The sequence below is a fragment of the Camellia sinensis genome, chromosome 2, assembly GCF_055761805.1.
Source record: "Camellia sinensis isolate YWXY chromosome 2, ASM5576180v1, whole genome shotgun sequence".
In the NCBI taxonomy this organism is placed as follows: Eukaryota; Viridiplantae; Streptophyta; class Magnoliopsida; order Ericales; family Theaceae; genus Camellia; species Camellia sinensis.
Window position 1 is genome coordinate 52,361,304 of NC_138962.1, and position 18,732 is coordinate 52,380,035.

Sequence of the window (18,732 nt, forward strand, 5' to 3'; positions counted from 1 at the left end):
TTAGTGTAATTTACCCTTTACATAATTTTATCTTTGGTAGGTAGAAATAATTTTTTAAAAATCAAAAATATTTTTTTGACATTTATTTTAATTAGTTTATATTTTATCAAATTAACTACTTTGCCCTTGAAATTAAGCAATGGTATTTTCAATTGTTTTTATTTAGAATAAGATTCAAAATTTAAGGTCAAATGTGTCATAATTAAAAAAACAAGAACTAAAGTGACATAAGACCCAAATTATGGAGATCATTAGTGTAATTTGTCTCTCTATATATATAAGTTTGCTTGTACTTTAATTCCTATTTTGCCCTCAAGTTGGATTAGTGCACAAATTGAATTATACGGCTGTCACTATCCAATGGCCCTTCCCACTAATACACCATGGGGGTGTCAATTTGGCCTATCCCAGCTTACGCGGTCCATGTAGGGTCTCGCGGGTTCCTGTCAAAATTTGAGTCGAGACGAGCCGATTCATGGGTCAGAAAATTAGGCCAAGGCCCTAGGAGTATTCGGCCCTTAGGCAGAGCGGTGGGCCTAAACCTAGGCCTGGGTTTAGGCTTGGGTGGGCCTAAATATTTTTTTTTGTTTTTTTTATTTTTTTTTACCAAAATTTTATTATTTTTTGCTAAAAGAACACTGGGCCTCGGGCCGCGTCTTGAATGGTCCTTAAGTGGGTTGACAAGCTGAGCTAGCGCAGGTCGGGTCAGGCATCAAAATAATGGCCTAAGCCTTGGCCTAGGTTCACAAGTTGGGCTCGGGTCGGGGCCCAAACGGGCCAGGCCTACCTCGGATCGCGGGCTATTTTTACACTCCTATACTATGTGACTATAAAAATAAATAAATAAATAAATAAATTAGGAATCTAAATTTTATAGAGTTTTTTTTTTTTTTTTTTTTTTTTGAAAAATGCTATAATGTGCATCTCTTTAGAGTTGCATATCACATAAATTTTATCACAAAAAAAAAAGTAAATTTGTTATAAAATTTTGTAACATCAATCATAAAATGCATAATCTTACTATAAATTGGTATTACAAAAAATATTATAACGAAGTCACAAATTTTTGTAACATCAATCATCAAATTTTGAACATTAAGCCAAATTGTTACAAAATTATGCATTTTGTAATTGATGTTACTAATTTTTGTGGTGAAATTACACATTTTATGATAGAATGCATATTGTGCGTACCGGATTCCGCACTAGATGAAAGTGAATCGGGGCTCCGCACTCGGTTGGACTATCCAGGGACTGAAGTTCCTGCGACAAGAGGCACCGTTAGAGCTACCCGGCCGAGGTTGGCCGGATAACCCCTCCGGTGCGGGAATTAGTGATCGGAGAAGGGAGTTGAGTATGGTTTTGCTTGGAATAGTTCAGTTCTATTCAGTTACCTTCAATGTGAAGTTCATGTAGTATATATATGTTGTTCCTTGCTTGCTTCTCAAGGTGGATTCATGGAGCTTGGATGTTGCCAGGTGTCCTTTTGGCATTACTCATGGTGGGGGACCACCTGTTAGTTGACAATAAATGCATATACTCATTGTAGTCATGCTGATAACAAACCACATTCCTTTGGCTCAACAACTTTCGTGATTCTAGGTGTAGGGGACCAGCTGAGGCGGCAACCTGCACATGCACACGTTCACAGCTTCCACGTTTCCTTGCGAGGTTTCCTCAGCTCGGTACCGATGTTCCTCAACTCGGCATCATTATGCCTTGTCTCGGCCTTTTACAAGATCACTCATGGAGATGGACTTGTCCATTCAGGTAACTTTGCATGGGCTCGGCCTATTTTCTGTTCGGCCCATAGACTCAGTCTCGTAGCTCAGCCCAGCCCAGCACCACGGCTGGACTGGCCTTTCCACTGCGGGTTGAACCCAAGTGCTTGAGGACTTGGGTGGACTGTTGGTCATGAAGTTGGGCTTAATTGGTTTGCCCATATGCTCATCCAACCCACTTGGATTTGGACTTCAGTGGATTGGGCCGGCCCAAGGCTTGGACCCGACCCATTTTACATTTAGCCCATTCATTTGCCCCTTAGCTCGCGCTAAGGTTCCCCTTGGGGGGAGCTATTGTTCTGCTTCCCAAACGTCGCGTCGTTTCGATTTTCCTCAGCTCAGCCTTGGTGACGGTTCAATCCTGACATGCAATTCCTGCATGCGTCCTTTCACAATGACACATGGCGATGTGAGATTGGTGTACAAAGATAGTGCGTCGATCCCATACTGAAGGTCGTGCTCCGTGTACCTGCGCGCCGGCTAGTGTAATTAATGCTCTGAATGTCATTACAAATCCCTTCATCTGCTTTTTCGTTCCTCTAGAGAGTTTCAAAGAGAGAGAAAGGACTCTTCCCGTTCCTCTAAACCAGTCTCGTTGGTGCTCTGCTCAGACTTTTTCACTGCTGATCTTGCTCTGCTACCACTGTTCTAATCTCTGTAAGTCCTCTTGCGACTCTTCTTCTTTTGCCTTTTTTTGCCTTAATCATCTTGTTTGGTCTACTCGCTGTCTGTATTCCATACTCTGTTATCTGAGTCCTACCTCTGTCCCATTAGGTTTGTTGAATGGAGAAATTCCGTTCACTGGTTGATACCCCCAAGGCCATGGCTATGTTCCGCCTGGACTATAATATTCCCAACAGCGTTACCCTCTCGTTGGCGAAAGTAGACGCCAAGCGTATGGGCACGAGGAATACCGTTGCTTTTCCCATCGCGGCCATAGTCGAGGGAAGGGTTCAGTTCCCTCTTGACTCGTTGGTACGCCGGTTTCTGCATCAAGTCCAGCTAACCCTAATGCAAGTATCTGTGAACCTTTTTCGTGCTGTTTGCAGTGTCTCTGCCCTTAATAGACGATTGGGTTTGAACCTTGACATATGGGATATCTTAGGTTGTTATACTCTTTCTCATAACAAAGACTATATCACATATTACTTGCGTGTTCGCTCATTTGATTGCCATTTGGTTACCAGGTTACCTGATTCAGATAAACACAATGATGATTTCCTTCAAGTTGGTGGAAACTGGGAGTTCCCCGCCGGTACTAAGTTTCAGTCTGAGCGGATGCCCTAGAAAGACAGCTACCCAGGTTCGGGTCTTCCCTTCTAATGCCTTTTGTATTCCTTACATTATTTTGGGTATTGCTCTGATGTGTCACTTTTTTTTTTGCAGAGTCCTCTCGTTTCCAACGAAGGGCGAACCGAGAGAATGCTGAAGCCATAAAAGCTGCCCTGAGGTATAAAAAGAGATCTGCACCTGAGTTATTGGACTACCAGTCTACTTACCGCTCCGTTATTCCGAATAAGGCAAGGCTCGCTGCTGCCCTTCTGGATTTCGATACCGAGACTGACACATCTCTCACTCTTTTGGTCACAAGTCGTCGCAGGAGTCAGGGTGCACTTTCCGAAAGAGCGCCTTCCCCTGTCCCCAGTTTCGCAGGGAGCGGGTCTGTAGCGAAGAGAAGGGTGTTGGTGGATTTAGAGGCCGAGGCCTTCGGAGCCTCTAATACTTTGCAAACCCCTCTGGAGAAGACCGAGGTGAAGAGCCTCATGGAGGTGAAGATGGAGGTTGGAGCTTCTGGAACCCCTGCGGCTGCTGCCGAGCCCTCAGCTTCAGTCGCTGCGCGAGCAAAAAACAAGAGAAGAGAGGCTGACAAAGCAGTAGTGGGGGAAGCTTCTGAGGATCCTGCTGAGGATAATGCTTTTGAGAAATGGGAGCCGCCAATATCGCATGAAGGCAGGCCTATTTCCACTTCTGATTCAGTTGTCGCTTCACAAGATTTTGCTTTTGATTTGACTAAGTTTTTGTTGATGCCGGTTGATATGGCCGACCACAATGGGCCCCGTGATATTCCTATCCTGAAGGGGACCCTTCAGATGATGACCGCTGTAAGTGTTTCCTGTTTTACTTGTCTTTACTGTTGCGTTGCTGTCTTCCTTTTTCTTAGTTCTTCGTTGTCCTTTGCAGTGTATCCAGAGAATGCATCTGTCTATTACTCGTGCTGAAGAGCTAGAAAGGGCCGTGCTGGAGGCCGTAATGAACGCTGAAAGACTGATGGTAAGCTTGGAGACAGAGAAAGAGGGACGCCGAACTGCGGAGAGGAAAGCATTTCGTTTAAACAAGATTGTCGCTTCAGCTGAAAAATCGAAGGAGGCTGCTATCGGGATACAGGCTCAACTCGAGGGGAAAGTGGCCGAACTGGAGGCTGTTATTGCTGTGATGACTGCCGAGCGCTCTGTGCTGGAAGCCAAACACTGGCAACAGGGTTGGGACGAAGCTGGGGCTACCTATAAAGAAGAGGTGCTAGTGCTGCGAGATAAGCTATTTGTGAAGGGTTGGACAAGTGCCTTGGCTACTGCGCTGGTTCCTGAAGGCTCTTCCCTGTTTCAGGATGTCCCCGTTCCTTCGAGATCCTTGGGTTTGAAGACTGTTTCCACCCCTACTGTTCTGCCGGCCGAAGTTTCCCCAGAATCTGATTCCGCAAACAAGACCCAGGACAAGAATGTTGCCGCTGAAACGGTGGATGTTGAAGGGATTGAAGCCCCAGAGACTGAAGTCAATGGAGATGTGGTTAATGAGGCTTTTACTTCTCAGGAAGTTGGAGCTTCCTCTACTTTTCCTCCCGCAGATGGCCTGGACAAAATTGCTGATGCTACTCCTGAGTTACCCGCTGTTGATGAAAATTGATGTTGAAAGAATTTGAACTTTTTTTGCTTTGATGTACTGTGGCTCGGTCTCCATGACGAGTTTTATTTCTGCATTTGCCAAGGCAATTTTTCTTTTCTTTTCTTTGCTGCTGGTTATGAGGCCATCTGTGCCTTTTGTTGGATGATAGAATTTTCTTTTTAAACTTGCAATCTGATGCTGTTTGGCTTCTATGTTTGAATGTTTCCTATACTGCCTGCCCCAGGCCGAGCACTGTTGGGACCTCGGGGTCAAATAGATGCTCGGTCTGGTTCTATATTGCCTTTAAATGGATGTTCTGTCTGATTCTGTACTGCTTGCCCCCAGCCGAGTGTTGTTGGGGCCTCGGGGCCAAACTGATGCTCGGTGTAGAACTGTACTGTTTGCCCCCGACCGAGCACTATTGGGACATCGGGGCCGAACTTGTGCTCTGTGTGGCTAACGGATATGTGGTATGGCGGTGCTGAAGTTCGTAAGTAGGTCTTACTTAGGTCCAGGTTGGTTTTGAAAGAAAACAATTGTTTGCCCCCACCTGGAGCTAAGTAAGACCGGCGCTGAAGATTATGCTCTGAGGTAGAACTGCTGAAGTCTGTTTTAACTTTGATAGCATAAGAGCGCCTAAACGGAGTAAAGGCATGAAAAGGAGTCTCACTCAGGTCCAGCTTGGTTTGAAAAAACAATCGTTTGCCCCCAGCTGGAGTTGAGTAAGACTACTGCTGGAGGCCTGCTCCTGGCTGAACTTGGCCAAGTTTGTTCCAACTTTGTTTGTTCGCGTCAGTACTGACATGTTGACATGTTGATACTTAAGAAGCTCTGTGGATGTAAAAATGTTTACTTAAGATATGTCAGCGTGGTTTCCACCAAGCAACTCCACTTGGCTAAATAGAGATATTTACTTAAGATACATTAGTGTGGTTTCCACCAAGCAGCTCCACTTGGCTAAATAGAGATGTTTACTTAAGATACATTAGTGCGGTTTCCACAAAGCAATTCCACTTGGCTAAATAGAGATATTTATTTAAGATATATTAGTGCAGTTTCCACCAAGCAATACCACTTAGCATGTTTGAGTGCTAACCAAATTTAAATTCCGTTCAGTCGTTTTGAAACTAAGTCCGTTTGGGTTAAGGCCAAAGCTGATTCCGTTTGGGAAGTACCAAAGCTAATTCCGTTTGATACACATCAAAGCTATTTTCGTTTGGTGAGAACCAAAGCTAATTCCGTTTGGTAAGAACCAAAGCTAATTCCGTTTGATAAACATCAAAGCTAATTACAAGAATTTGATAAATTTGAGAAGAGTGCCTTTACAATCTGATAAAGAAAGTGGGACCATCTTATTGATAGTATTTCTTGAGATTTGCTACGTTCCAGGGCTGAGGTATAGCTCTGCCACTCAGATCCTCGAGGTAGTAGGCTCCATTTCCAACGACGATTGTGACTCTGTAGGAACCTTCCCAGTTTGGCCCAAGTTTGCCCTTGCCAGGCACCCTTTTGTGATCCATAACTTTCCTTAAGACCAGTTCTCCTTGTATAAATTGCCTTGGGAAAACCTTTTGGTTGTAACTCTTGATGAGCTGCTGCTGATACGCTACAAGTCTGATCAGCGTTGTCTCTCTTCGATCCTCTGCCATATCTAGTGCTTGTGCAATAGCTTCCTCATTACTGGTGTTCTTAAACAGTTCGGATCGAAGGGTTGGGAGGCCGACTTCGAGTGGGATGACGGCCGCCATTCCATAAGTTAGGGAGAAAGGTGTTTCCCCCGTTGAGCGCCGTGCGGTGGTTCGGTATGCCCATAGCACTTGGGGTAACTTTTCAACCCATTTCCCTTTGGCATGCTCAAGCCGTTTCTTGACTCCGTTGATGATGGTCTTGTTTGACGCCTCTGCCTATCCATTGCTTTGCGGGTACCCTGGAAAAGAGTTCCTGTACTCAATCCTGAGGTCGGCACAAAACTTTCTGAAGATCTTTCCATCAAACTGTGTTCCATTATCCGTAATCAGTACCCGCGGGATGCCAAAACGCACCACCACATTTCTCATAACAAACCGCTTTGTATCTGTTTCTTTGATATTTGCCAGTGCCTCAACTTTAACCCACTTAGTGAAATAGTCGGTTGCAGCAATAAAGAATCGCTTGTTCCCAGTGCCTCGCGCCAATGGTCCTACAATATCCAGACCCCATTGCGCAAAAGGCCATGGGCTGGTGAGTGGAGTGAGAGTTTTGGCTGGCTGATGGATGAGTGGAGCAAATCTCTGACATTTATCACACTTCTGTACGTATTGCTGTGCATCTTTTTGCATTCGTGGCCACCAGTACCCGTGAGTAAGGACTCGGTGTGCCAGTGACCTTCCGCCAACGTGGCATCCACAAATCCCATCGTGAATTTTGTAGAGAACATTCTCGACGAGATTTGGATGTACACGTAGGAGGTAAGGGCCAAGATAGGAGCGTCTGTAAAGCTTTCCAGATGGTGAGATCCAGAACCGAGCTGACTTGTGTTTGACCTTGTTAGCTTTCCTTTTGTCTTCGGGGAGTGTACCAGATTTCAGAAAAAAAAATATTGGATCCATCCAGCTCGACTCTAAGTTGTTGCAGAGGACTGGAGATGCAATACTTGGTTCTGGCACAAACTTAACCCAAACTCTTCTGGCATCCTTTGTATCCACTGATGAGCCGAGGCATGCTAGAGCATCGGCGTGGTCGTTTTTGTCCCGACTGATTTGTTCTACTCGTATGGATTGAAATTTTTGAGTAGGTCCTTGGCCTTGCCTGCGTACATAGCCATTCTTTCATCTCGTGTTTCATAGACCCCAGAAAGCTGGTTGACCACTAGTTGTGAATCGCTGAAAACAAGAAGCTGTTTTGCATTGAAGTGTTCGACGCTACGTAAGCCAGCCAATAACGCTTCGTACTCAGCTTCGTTGTTTGAAGCCTTCCAACCGAGTTTGAGAGCCTGTTCCCAGATAAACCCTTCTGGTGAAATAAGTACTACTCCTGCCCCTGAGCCTCGGTTGTTGGACAATCCATCAACATAGAGCTGCCAAATGTTTCCAATAAAGAGTTTCCAGGCTTCTAAAGCACAGGGCTTTCCTTGTTCGGTGGTGCATGGCACCTGTGCCGAACTTGGATCCCCCGGTTCGGTACTCTGGGTTAGAGCAAATTCTGCGACAAAATCCGCTAAGACCTGGGCCTTGATCGTTGTCTTGGGGTGATACCGAATGTCAAACTCACCAAGTTCTACCGCCCACTTTGCTGTTCTGCTAGAGAAATCAGCTCGGCTGAATACAGATCTGAGGGGAAATTCAGTGAGGACATTAATGGTATGCCCCTGGAAGTAATGCTGCAGCTTTCTTGAGGCGTTAAGCAGCGCGTATGCTAACTTTTCCAACGGTAGATACCGTGTCTCGGCATCTAGTAAAGTCTTGCTGACAAAATAGACAAGCCTCTGTTCCTTGTCAACTTCTCGAATTAACACTGCGCTCACGGCATGATCTGAGACTGCTAGATAAAGGTACAGCTCTTCTCCCGGCTCTGGAGTGGACAGTAAAGGAGGTGTGCTGAGGTATCTTTTGAGACTCTACAGTGCTTTGGTACATTCGCTACTCCATTCAATTGCCGCATTTTTCCTCAAAAGCTGAAAGAAGGGCTTTATCCGATCTGAGGATTTGCTAATAAACCGATTTAGTGTGACCGCCATTCCGGCTAGTTTCTGCAGTTCCTTAGCTTTTGTTGGTACTTCAAGATACTATATTGCTCTGATCTAATCCGGATTCGCTTCAATTCCTCTGTGAGTGACCATGTATCCCAAGAACTTCCATGTTCCTACCCCGAAGGCGCATTTCGAGGCATTGAGGCGAAGTTGGTAGTTTTTCAGAATGCCAAAAACTTCTCTCAAATCTGCAAGATGGTCTGTAGCGAACTTGCTTTTTACTACCATATCGTCTATATATGCTTCCATGGTTTTTCCCAGTTGGTCCTTGAACATCCGTGTAATCATTCGCTGGTAGGTTGCCCCGGCGTTCTTGAGGCCGAATGGCATTACTTTGTAGCAGTAAGTTCCCCTTGGAGTGATAAACGTTGTCTTCTCTTGGTCCGGATCGAACAATGGTATCTGATGATAACCGCTATAAGCGTCCAGAAAGCTCATGCGCTCATGCTCTGCTGTTGAGTCCATTAGTTGATCAATGCGAGGCAGCAGAAAGCTATCTTTAGGGCAAGCTTTGTTCAAGCAAGTGAAGTCAACACAAGCTCTCCATTTTCCGTTCTTCTTCTTGACTACAACTGTGTTGGACAGCCATTGCGAGTACTAAACTTCCCTGATTGCTCCTGAAGCCAGAAGTTTTTCGACTTCGGCAATTACTGCTTCGGTGTGCTCGACTGACGATCTCCGACTTTTTTGCACAATGGGCCGAGCTGAAGGGTTGATGTTGAGCTTGTGGCAAGCAAATTCTGGGTCCAACCATGGAGTATCATATGCTGACCATGCGAATACCTCCATATTTTCCCTCAACAGTTCCAACAACTGATGTTTCTCATCAGCGTCTAGCGAGGTACCGATAAGGAAGTACTTTTCTGGGTCGTCTTCTTTTACCAGGACTTTCTCCAAATCCTCTACCATCTTGGGGTTCCTCCTACATCTTCCAAGACTGGCTGTTCGGCCACTTCTACTGTCTGTACCTGATTATAGAGCTCTTTTGCCTTTAATGCTGCCATGAAGCAATGTTTGGACGCAACTTGATCTCCTGAAATCTACTCTACTCCATTTTCCATTGGGAAACGGATAAGCTGGTGATAGGTTAAAAGGACTGCTTCCATTCGATGAATCCACGGACGGCCAAGTATGGCGTTGTAAGGGGATGGTGTATTAATAACCAAGAACTCTATCTGGAGGGTTTTTGTCCCCGCCACGACTGGCAACACTATTTTGCCAAATGGCCATTCTGGCTGTGAATTGAAACCGACCAACGGGGCTACCACTGGGGAGAGGTGCTGCTCGGAGAGACCAAGCTTTCTGAATAAATCGTAATACAGTATGTCTGCTGCACTGCCTTGATCTACTAGGACTCATTTTACGTCAAATCGTTTCCCAATTCCCACAGTTATAATTAATGCATCAGTATGTGGGTGCTGTATGCCTTCTAAATCTTTGCTAGTAAATGAAACTGTGCACAAGGGGGATTTAGGTACTGTACGTACCTTTTTTGATGCAGGCTCCACTGACAGGACCCGTTGAATTTGCGCAGCCTTAGCAATCTCTTCCTTCAGTGCCTCCTCTGATTCCTGAATCGCTGTCCTGTGGATCACATTTATTATCAGCCGAGGTGGATGCTCAATGTTTGCTTCTGGTGGTGGGTTCCCTGGTTTGGTCATTTCCTTATCCTGATCAATGTAATCCCTTAGGTGTCCAGCTGCCACTAGGTCTTCCAAGTGTTGTTTCAGTGCCCTACAGTTCTGAGTCATGTGCCCCCTATTTTGGTGGTAAGTGCATCTAAGATTCTGATTGTGCCGAGCTGGATCTCCTAACATTTTCGGTGGCCAAACAAAGAACAGCTATCTCTTGATCTTTTCTAGAATTCGATAGATTGGCTCTTTGAATACAGTCACAACGGCTTCATGGGATTTGGACTTATCCACCTTATTTACTGCAATCCCTCGGTGTTCTCCTCGATCTGTTCTCTTCTTATGCCGAGTTGTTTGTTCTGCTGACGCTACCTCGATGAGGATCTGATCGTCTTCGAGACGAGCGTACTGCTCAATCCTGGCGCGCAAGTCTTTTAAAGCTGTGGCCGGGCGCTTGGTAAGTGATTGTCTCAGCTTACTTTCCGAGCGCAGACCATGTTTGAAGGACATAACGGCCATTTGCTCGCTGCACACATTTTCCTCCAGGTCATTGTATTCTTCCCAGTACCTCCTAGCATAATTACGCAGCGTTTCCTCCTGCTCTTTTCGGAGGCCGAACAGTGTATCCAGCTCCTTCGGGATCTTAATGTTGTAGACGAACCTGGCTAGGAACTCTTCGGAGAGCTGCTTCCAGCCATGGATCGATCCAGCGGGGAGACGATCGAACTATCGAAGTCCGGTTTCTCCCAAGCTGGATGGGAAGACTTTACACATCAGTGCCTCATCTCGGTTCCATAGGGACATCATCTGTCTATAGTGGCTAATATGTGTCAGCGGGTCTGACTTCCCGTCGTATGAAGTGAACTTTGGTGGGATGAATTTCTTTGGAGGTCTCATGGTCTCGATCTTCGGGGAGAATGGCGAAGAGACGAGCCTGTCCAGCGCTCGATGTTCCCTCTGGTGAACAGTACGGTCCAGATGATCCCGATGTTGTTCATTCTGCCTATTGCCAATCAAGCAAGTACGAAGGTCCTGAGGAGGATATTCGGTCTGTTGACTAACGGTCTTCTGCCTCTTGGCCCTTTTCCGGCGTGACCCACGAGTATGACTGCTTGCTGCCTCACTCTGTACCGGGACAGGCTGGCTTTGTTGCCCAGACTCATTCCTGGGGAACTTCCTCACAATTGACGATATCATTACTTAATTTCAATAGCAAAATCGTCAATTTGATAAAATATAAACTGATTTGAAAAAAATAAATATCAAAAAAATATTTTTGAATTTCTAAAAATTATTTGTACCCACTAAAGATAAAATTATGTAAAATTGATAAATCTTTTAAACATGTATTTATTTTACTAAATTAAATTTTATTATGTGTTTCGATGATGATTATGTAATGGGTAGCTGTTTTTATTTTCATTAAATTAGTTTTTATTTTTTTAAAAATCAAATATGGCAACAACTTTGATATCATTTGAGAGGGTAATTTTGAGTGAAAATTGGGCCGAGCTATGAGACAGACTTTATGGCCCAAAGTATGACGGACTGAGTAAAAAGGGCCGAAAAGTTAGTCAGGCTCAAGGGAGATAGAGTTATTCCGGTCAAAAGAGATGAAGTTACTTCGGCTCGTGAATTGTTGAGCTACTTCGGTCCGAGAGCAACTTGAAGTTAGATCGGTCTTGAAGGTACATCGTTCTTGAATTTATACTGGCTTTAGAGGTATACCGGTTTTGGAGTTATACCGGTCGAAGAGTCGTTGGTTCGGTCCAAGCACACCATGAGTTGAACAAATGAGAACCGAGATAAGGAAATATAAGCGGAAAGGGCCGAACTAAGGATAGTTCGGCTTACTTTGTGGCTCAGCATAGCCAAGTTTATCTCGGTCGGATGATAGTTCGGCCATGGTGAAGACCATCCCACTTGGTTTAAGCAGTGGGGGGATGTAAAAAGATAAGCATTATCTTTTAGGAGCATGAATCCTAAGAGGACTCTGCATGGAGAAATAAAAGTCCTACTAGGATTGGGCCACTCGAAACCTATAAAAGCTCACAAGCATTACCTTGGAAGGGGGTAACATAACACAACATACAATTTTGCTTCCTGAATACATTAAGCTTTGTCTATTTGTCAAGTTTTCTGACTTAGGCATCGGAGAGGTTTCCGGCACACACCCGCCGGCTAGCTCACGTTTGTGTTTTCAGGTGACAAAGCGACGTCGTACGGAGGAGCGTGGACTTGGTCAACAGGATTATACAAGGAGAATTATTTCTTCCCCGTACAATTGGCGCCGTCTGTGGGAAAAACAGACAGAACGAAACCTTTTGACTAAGCTTCTCCTTTTCTCATTCAATGGCACACATTGAAGACTTGCCGCAGTCTGCCGTCGACGGACTAACTCCAGAAGGGGGCGCAAGGCGTGAAGGATTACCTTCTGTCCCTCCCATAGCGGACTTGGAGCCCCAAAGACATACCTCCAGGAGGGATGCTAGGGGGAGACGGACTCACAGCCCCCGTCAATCCCATTCTCAAAGTCCCGACAGACAAAGACGGAGGATTGACCCTCAAACTCTGGAAGATCGCGTGAAAGAGCAAGATGAATTAATAAAGAAGATGGCGGCGGACATGGAAGCCTTGAAGCGCCAGATGAAGAAAAAAGAAGTGGCGACAGGAGAAGGGCGCAAAAACAAGACGCCCCCTCGCCACTCAGAAAATCGTAGTAGGAATACTACACCCTCGCAAGGAGAGAGCAGAAGCCTCAGGACAGGCGACACTCAATCCTAGTCTTCCAAAACTCGTCATTCCAGGTCTGAGAGGACGAGATCTGAGAGATCATACACTGAAGGAAGCACATATTGGCCTTCACATTCGCACTAAACCAGATCTAGACAGACAGAATTACCCAGATCATCCGACTTACGAACCGTGCTCGAAGAGAAAGCACGATGCAAAGAGGATGCCAGGGCAAGGGATCCACATAGAGTTTCAGCCTTACAGCGGCTGGCTCCTCGGACGCATGAAAGCGTCGAGGTTGGAATGCCAATACCGCGACCGGCCTACGAACCAACGGACAAAGCATTGGCAAGACTACAGACTTCGCCGTTTGTTCCAGCAATCGAAAACGCGCCCCTACCATCAGGCTTCCTTCAACCGAAATTCACTACATATGAAGGGAAGACGGACCCGTATTCACACTTGAGCCACTTGAGCCAAGTCATGGCCGTATACAGGCGAAACGAGACCTTAATGTGCATACTCTTCCCATCAAGCCTTGGCGACCTAGGCTTGACTTGGTTCGAAAAACTTCCAGAAGACAGCATAGCCTCCTAGGCTCAATTGGCAGAAGCGTTCGTAACAAGGTTCCGAACAAACACAAAAACACCAGTGGAGATCGACTAGTTACTCTCCATCGACATGGGGGATAAAGAGACCCTTAGATCCTACAACAGTCGCTACTGGGAAACATTCAATCAGATTGGGGACTGCCCCACCAATCTCGCCATTGCACAATATAAAAGAGGCCTTCTAGTTGGAAACAGATTGAGGGACTCGATTACCATGACGCCACCCCTCACTATGGAAGCCCTGATGGAAAGAGTGCATCAGCACATCAGGGTAGAAGAGGATGGCGCACGTGCCAAAGCAAAATCTAGTACGACCGCAGTACCTGAAAAGAAGACCTCAGCAAAGGTCAATACAGTAGATCGTCAGAGCAAAAACGGACGTGGCAGACGAGATAATGGAGAAGACCCTGATAAAAGATGGTTGAGAATCCGTACTGCCATAACCACGGTGTTCAAGAAACCGATATATCGGATTCTTAGCGAAATAAGAGATGAGCCTTACGTCAAGTGGCCAGCCAAGCTAGGAGAAGCCCAGAAGGATTATGACGAAAGATCGCGGTGCACCTTCCACAAAGAAAAAGGGCACCGCACTGAGAATTGCACACCATTGAGACAACACCTGGAAGAATTAGTGGCAGCAGGCCACTTGGATAAATACATTGAAGGAGGGACGCAACCAGCCCCCCAGGATCACAATAACCCCAACGGAATGCCAATCGACGCCCCACCTCAAGGCATTATCAATGTAATACATGGAGTCTTTGAGCCTGAGCGTGTATGCGAGCTCAGGGGATCAATCAAGAAGGCTGAGCACTTTAGAGAGGTGCTAAGTACCCAACCAGCCATCAAGAAGGGAAAGACAGAGGCAACAAATGTAATGTCCTTTTCGGATAAGGACTTGGATCGAATATACTGTCCTCACAATGATGCCCTAGTCGTCACTCTCCGAGTCAAGGATTTTGACGTCAAGCGGATTCTGATTGACCAGGGTAGTTCATGTGAAATCATGTACTACGACACATTTAAACAACTGAAGCTACAAGACAAAGACTTGGCGCCTGCAGTTTCTCCCCTAATTGGATTCAACTCCATGCCAGAGTGGCCTGTCGACAAAATAATTCTTCCGGTCAGAGCAGGAAGCGTAACAAAACAAGTGGAGTTCTGGGTATTGAAGGTCCCCTCCACTTACAACATCATCTTGGGCAGAACATGGCTGCATGCCATGCGATCGGTGGCATCATCTTACCACCAAGTAATGAGGTTCCCCAATGACACTGGTATAATTGAAGAAGTCTATGGAGATCAGATCATGTCAAAACAATGCTTCGCCACGGTGAATGGCAGCCGCGCTGCCAAAGGATATGTTCATTCGGTGGAAGAACCAGAAAGTAATGAGCTATTTGCAGATGTCGGCAAAACGGAGGATCAGAAAGCAGTGGAGGACTTAGTAGAGGTAAAAATAGATGAAAAGAACCCGGATAAGTTCTTTTTGCTTGGCTCGTCGTTGTCCAGCACTGACAGATTAGAGGTCTTGGAATTCTTGACCTCTAACATCGAAGTGTTCGCCTGGACGCCCTACGACATGCCAGGCATTGATCCAAACTTCATCTGTCACCAACTCAATGTCCACCCATCCGCAAGACCAGTCATTCAGCGCACTCGCAGATCGGCACTTCACCATTCCGAAATAGTGGCAGAAGAAGTAGGCAACCTGTTGGAGGCAGGAGCAATTAGAGAAGTGCACTACCCAAGATGGATCTCCAACACAGTCGTAGTGCCAAAAAAGAATGGTAAATGGCGTGTCTGCGTCGACTACAAAACAGTCAACAAGGCGTGCCCAAAAGATAGCTTTCCTCTACCAAGGATAGATCAACTGGTAGACCTAACGGCAGGGCACAATCGACTTAGCTTCCTGGACGCATACAGAGGCTACCACTAAATCGCCATGCATGAACCAGACCAGGAGGTCACATCCTTTACAACACCAAGAGGATTGTACTGTTACAAGGTCATGCCCTTTGGCCTGAAGAACGCAGGGGCAACATTCCAACGGATGGTCACCAAAATGTTTGAACCATTGTTACGCAGAACAATGGAAGCTTACATCGACGACATGGTGGTCAAAAGCAAGGATGAGAATGACCATCTTAAAGACCTAGGTGAGATGTTCCAGATCCTGAAGAAACACAAGTTGCGCCTCAATGCGTCCAAATGCGCATTCGGAGTTGGATCTGGCAAATTCTTGGGCTTCCTTGTGACCAACCGAGGTATAGAAGCAGACCCCTCCCAGATCAAAGCAATCCAGAAGTTTGAGAGACCAAATTCAGTCAAAGAAGTGCAGCATCTCACCGGGATGGCGGCTGCGCTCAATCGGTTCATAAGCAAGTCGTCAGACAGATTACGACCATTCTTTCAAGCTTTAAAAGCCAAGTTTGAATGGGATGAAGAATGCGACCGAGCTCTGGAAAGTTTCAAAGAGTACATGTCTTCCCCACCACTGCTTGTTACTCCAGTACCTGGTGAAGAACTCTTTTTGTACCTGGCAGTCTCTCAGCACGCAGTTAGCGCAGTGTTGGTTCGTGCAGAAGGAATACAACACTTGCCCATCTTTTATGTCAGCAAGACATTGTTGGGAGCCGAAACAAGGTACTTGCCCTTGGAGAAACTAGCATTAGCATTAATGATGGCATCCAGAAATTGGCACACTACTTTCATGCCAACACCATAGTCGTCCTCACAGCTTTTCCACTAAAAGCTTTGTTTGAGAGGGCGAACTTTTCTGGGCGAATCTTAAAGTGGGCAGTAGAGTTGGGACAATTCGACATCAAGTTCCAACCCAGAACCGCTGTAAAGGCCTAGTCTTTGGCAGACTTCGTCGCAGAATTCACTCCTGGTAGTCATCATATCTGCCCAATCGACCTAACTAACACGACCGAACTAGGAATGGAAGTTGATGCCGGAATAGCGCAACCCCTAGCAGTTAGCACTCAGTCAGACTCCAAGGCAGACCAGACCAAGGACAACAAGGAAGAAACAAACAAAGATTCACCAACAGTACAATCAGATGACGAAGGGCAGACAACAAACATGGACCTCGAAGAAAACACCATCCTTGACCCCACGACATCATCTGACCCCTCCACTTGCTGGAAGTTATTCGTTGGAGAGATGTGGAAGCTCTTTGTGGATGGAGCACTTTGTGTTTTCTTCGAGGTCCATGTTTGTTGTCTGCCCTTCGTCATTCGTTGGAGAGATGTGGAAGCTCTTTGTGGATGGAGCATCCAATCGGCATGGTGCAGGACTTGGCATAGTCCTCACCTCTCCAGACGGCCTGGTTGTAGAGCAAGCAATCAACCTTGGCTTCCCAGCATCCAATAATGAAGCGGAGTATGAGGCGCTTCTCGCAGGACTCAAGTCAGCACACTACATGAAGGCCACCGAACTAATGGTTTACAGCGATTCACAACTGGTGGTAAATCAAATTTCTGGCGACTATGAAGCGAAGGATGACAGGATGGCCAAGTACCAAGAGTTGGTCAGAACAGAGATCAAGAAATTTGAAGTAGTAAGGATAGAGCAAATCGGCAGGGAGGAAAACAGCAGAGCAGACGAACTAGCAGGCTTCGCCTCAATGGCAGATTCCTCCATACCTCATCCACTACTGATCGACTATTTACCAAGACCAAGCATAGAAGATCCCGAAGCAGAAGAAGTATGTTGCACAGAATTAGGCCTCTCTTGGATAGATCCCATCATCCTGTTCCTAAAAGATGGCATCCTACCAGAAGAAAAAAAAGAAGCCAACAGAATAAGGGCGAAGTCGCAGCGATTTTGGCTATCTCCATCTCTGGCATTATACAAGAAGTCATTCTCAGGGCCTTACCTAAAGTGCGTTCATCCCAGCAAAGTAGAAGCATTCTTGTTCGAAATACACGAAGGAGTGTGCGGAAGCCATCAAGGGGGAAGGTCGCTAGCTTACAGGGCCATTTCACAAGGTTATTGGTGGACATATATGCAAGCAGACTCAGAGAAATATGTGAAGAAGTGTGAGAAATGCCAAAAATTAGCACACCAAATACATCAACCAGCAAGAGAACTCCTACCATTAACTAGCCCATGGCCTTTCGCAATGTGGGGCTTGGACATAGTAGGACCACTTCAAACAGCACCCGGCAACAGAAAATTCTTTCTCGCAGCAACAGACTACTTCACAAAGTGGGTGGAGGCAGAAGCATTGGCATCAATCAAAGAAAAAGATATGAAGAAGTTCGTTTGGCAGAATATCATCACTCGGTTTGGCATACCAAAAGCACTGATCTTAGACAATGGTACTCAGTTCGACGGCAGAATCTTCAGAAGCTTTTGTGAAGAGTACAAGATAGAGTTCTACAATTCTACACCGGCATATCCTCAAGCGAATGGCCAAGCAGAAGCATCAAATAAAGTCGTCTTGGATGGACTTAAGAAAAGACTAGAAAAGGCAAAAGGCAAATGGGCGGACGAACTTCCTCATGTTTTATGGGCTTACCGCACCACACCTCGACGATCAACAGGAGAGACACCATTCTCCTTAGCCTATGGAATGGAAGCAGTAATCCCACTGGAAGTTGGCCTCCCCACAATTCGAAGCAAAAATTTTGATCCAGACTTAAATGGAGAAACCATAACATTGGAACTTGACCTTACGGAAGAAAGAAGAGAAAGAGCACTGGTTCACATCGCCTCATACCAACGAGAGTTAATTAGAAAATACAACAAAAAGGTGCATCCAAGACAATTCAAGATTGGGGATTGGGTACTGCGCAAAGTAATGGGGAACACCTTCACACCAGGAGACGGCAAGTTAGGGCCAAACTGGGAAGGTCCTTACAAGGTGGTTGGGTTAGCAGGCAAAGGGGCATACCACCTAGCGGACAAGGATGGCAAGGCAATCCCTAGGCCATGGAACACGGCCAATCTCAAGATATTTTACTTTTAGCTTTTCTTTTTCAAACATATGTAATTTTTTCTTTCTTCAATAAAACAAGCAATTCTTTTCAGCACAAGTTGTTCTTTGTCAAGATTAGCTTCAGTAAAGATTAGGTACATTGCAAGCATTTTATTCTAAGTTAGCTGGAAAAACTAACTTAGAGGTTGGCTGGAATAAACCAACACCCTTCCTAAGCCTAGGATAAGGATCCAGGCTGCAGGACATTTGGTCGAAATAACCAAATATTATTCTAAGTTAGCCGGAAAAACTAACTTAGAGGTTGGCTGGAATAAACCAACTTTTGTTACTCTTCAGCCGAAGTAAGGGTATGGCTGTAGAATGGTTGGCTGGAAAAAAATCAACTCTCTTCACTCTTCAGCCGAAGTAAGGGAATGGCTGA

General features: G+C 45.7%; 2 protein-coding genes across 2 annotated transcripts; both read right to left on the minus strand.

The window, feature by feature from the left end:
• Positions 1-7,404: 7,404 nt before the first annotated feature.
• Positions 7,405-8,376, minus strand: LOC145813669 (uncharacterized). The gene is made up of 2 exons (XM_082909456.1): positions 8,274-8,376; positions 7,405-8,153 (listed from the first exon to the last, which is right to left on the minus strand). Exons 1-2 carry the CDS (start codon positions 8,374-8,376, stop codon positions 7,405-7,407), a joined length of 852 nt encoding a protein of 283 aa, XP_082765582.1.
• A 1,052-nt stretch (positions 8,377-9,428) lies between these two features.
• Positions 9,429-10,205, minus strand: LOC145813671 (uncharacterized). Its single transcript, XM_082909466.1, has 2 exons — positions 9,876-10,205; positions 9,429-9,668 (listed from the first exon to the last, which is right to left on the minus strand). Exons 1-2 carry the CDS (start codon positions 10,203-10,205, stop codon positions 9,429-9,431), a joined length of 570 nt encoding a protein of 189 aa, XP_082765592.1.
• Between the last annotated feature and the right edge of the window lie 8,527 nt (positions 10,206-18,732).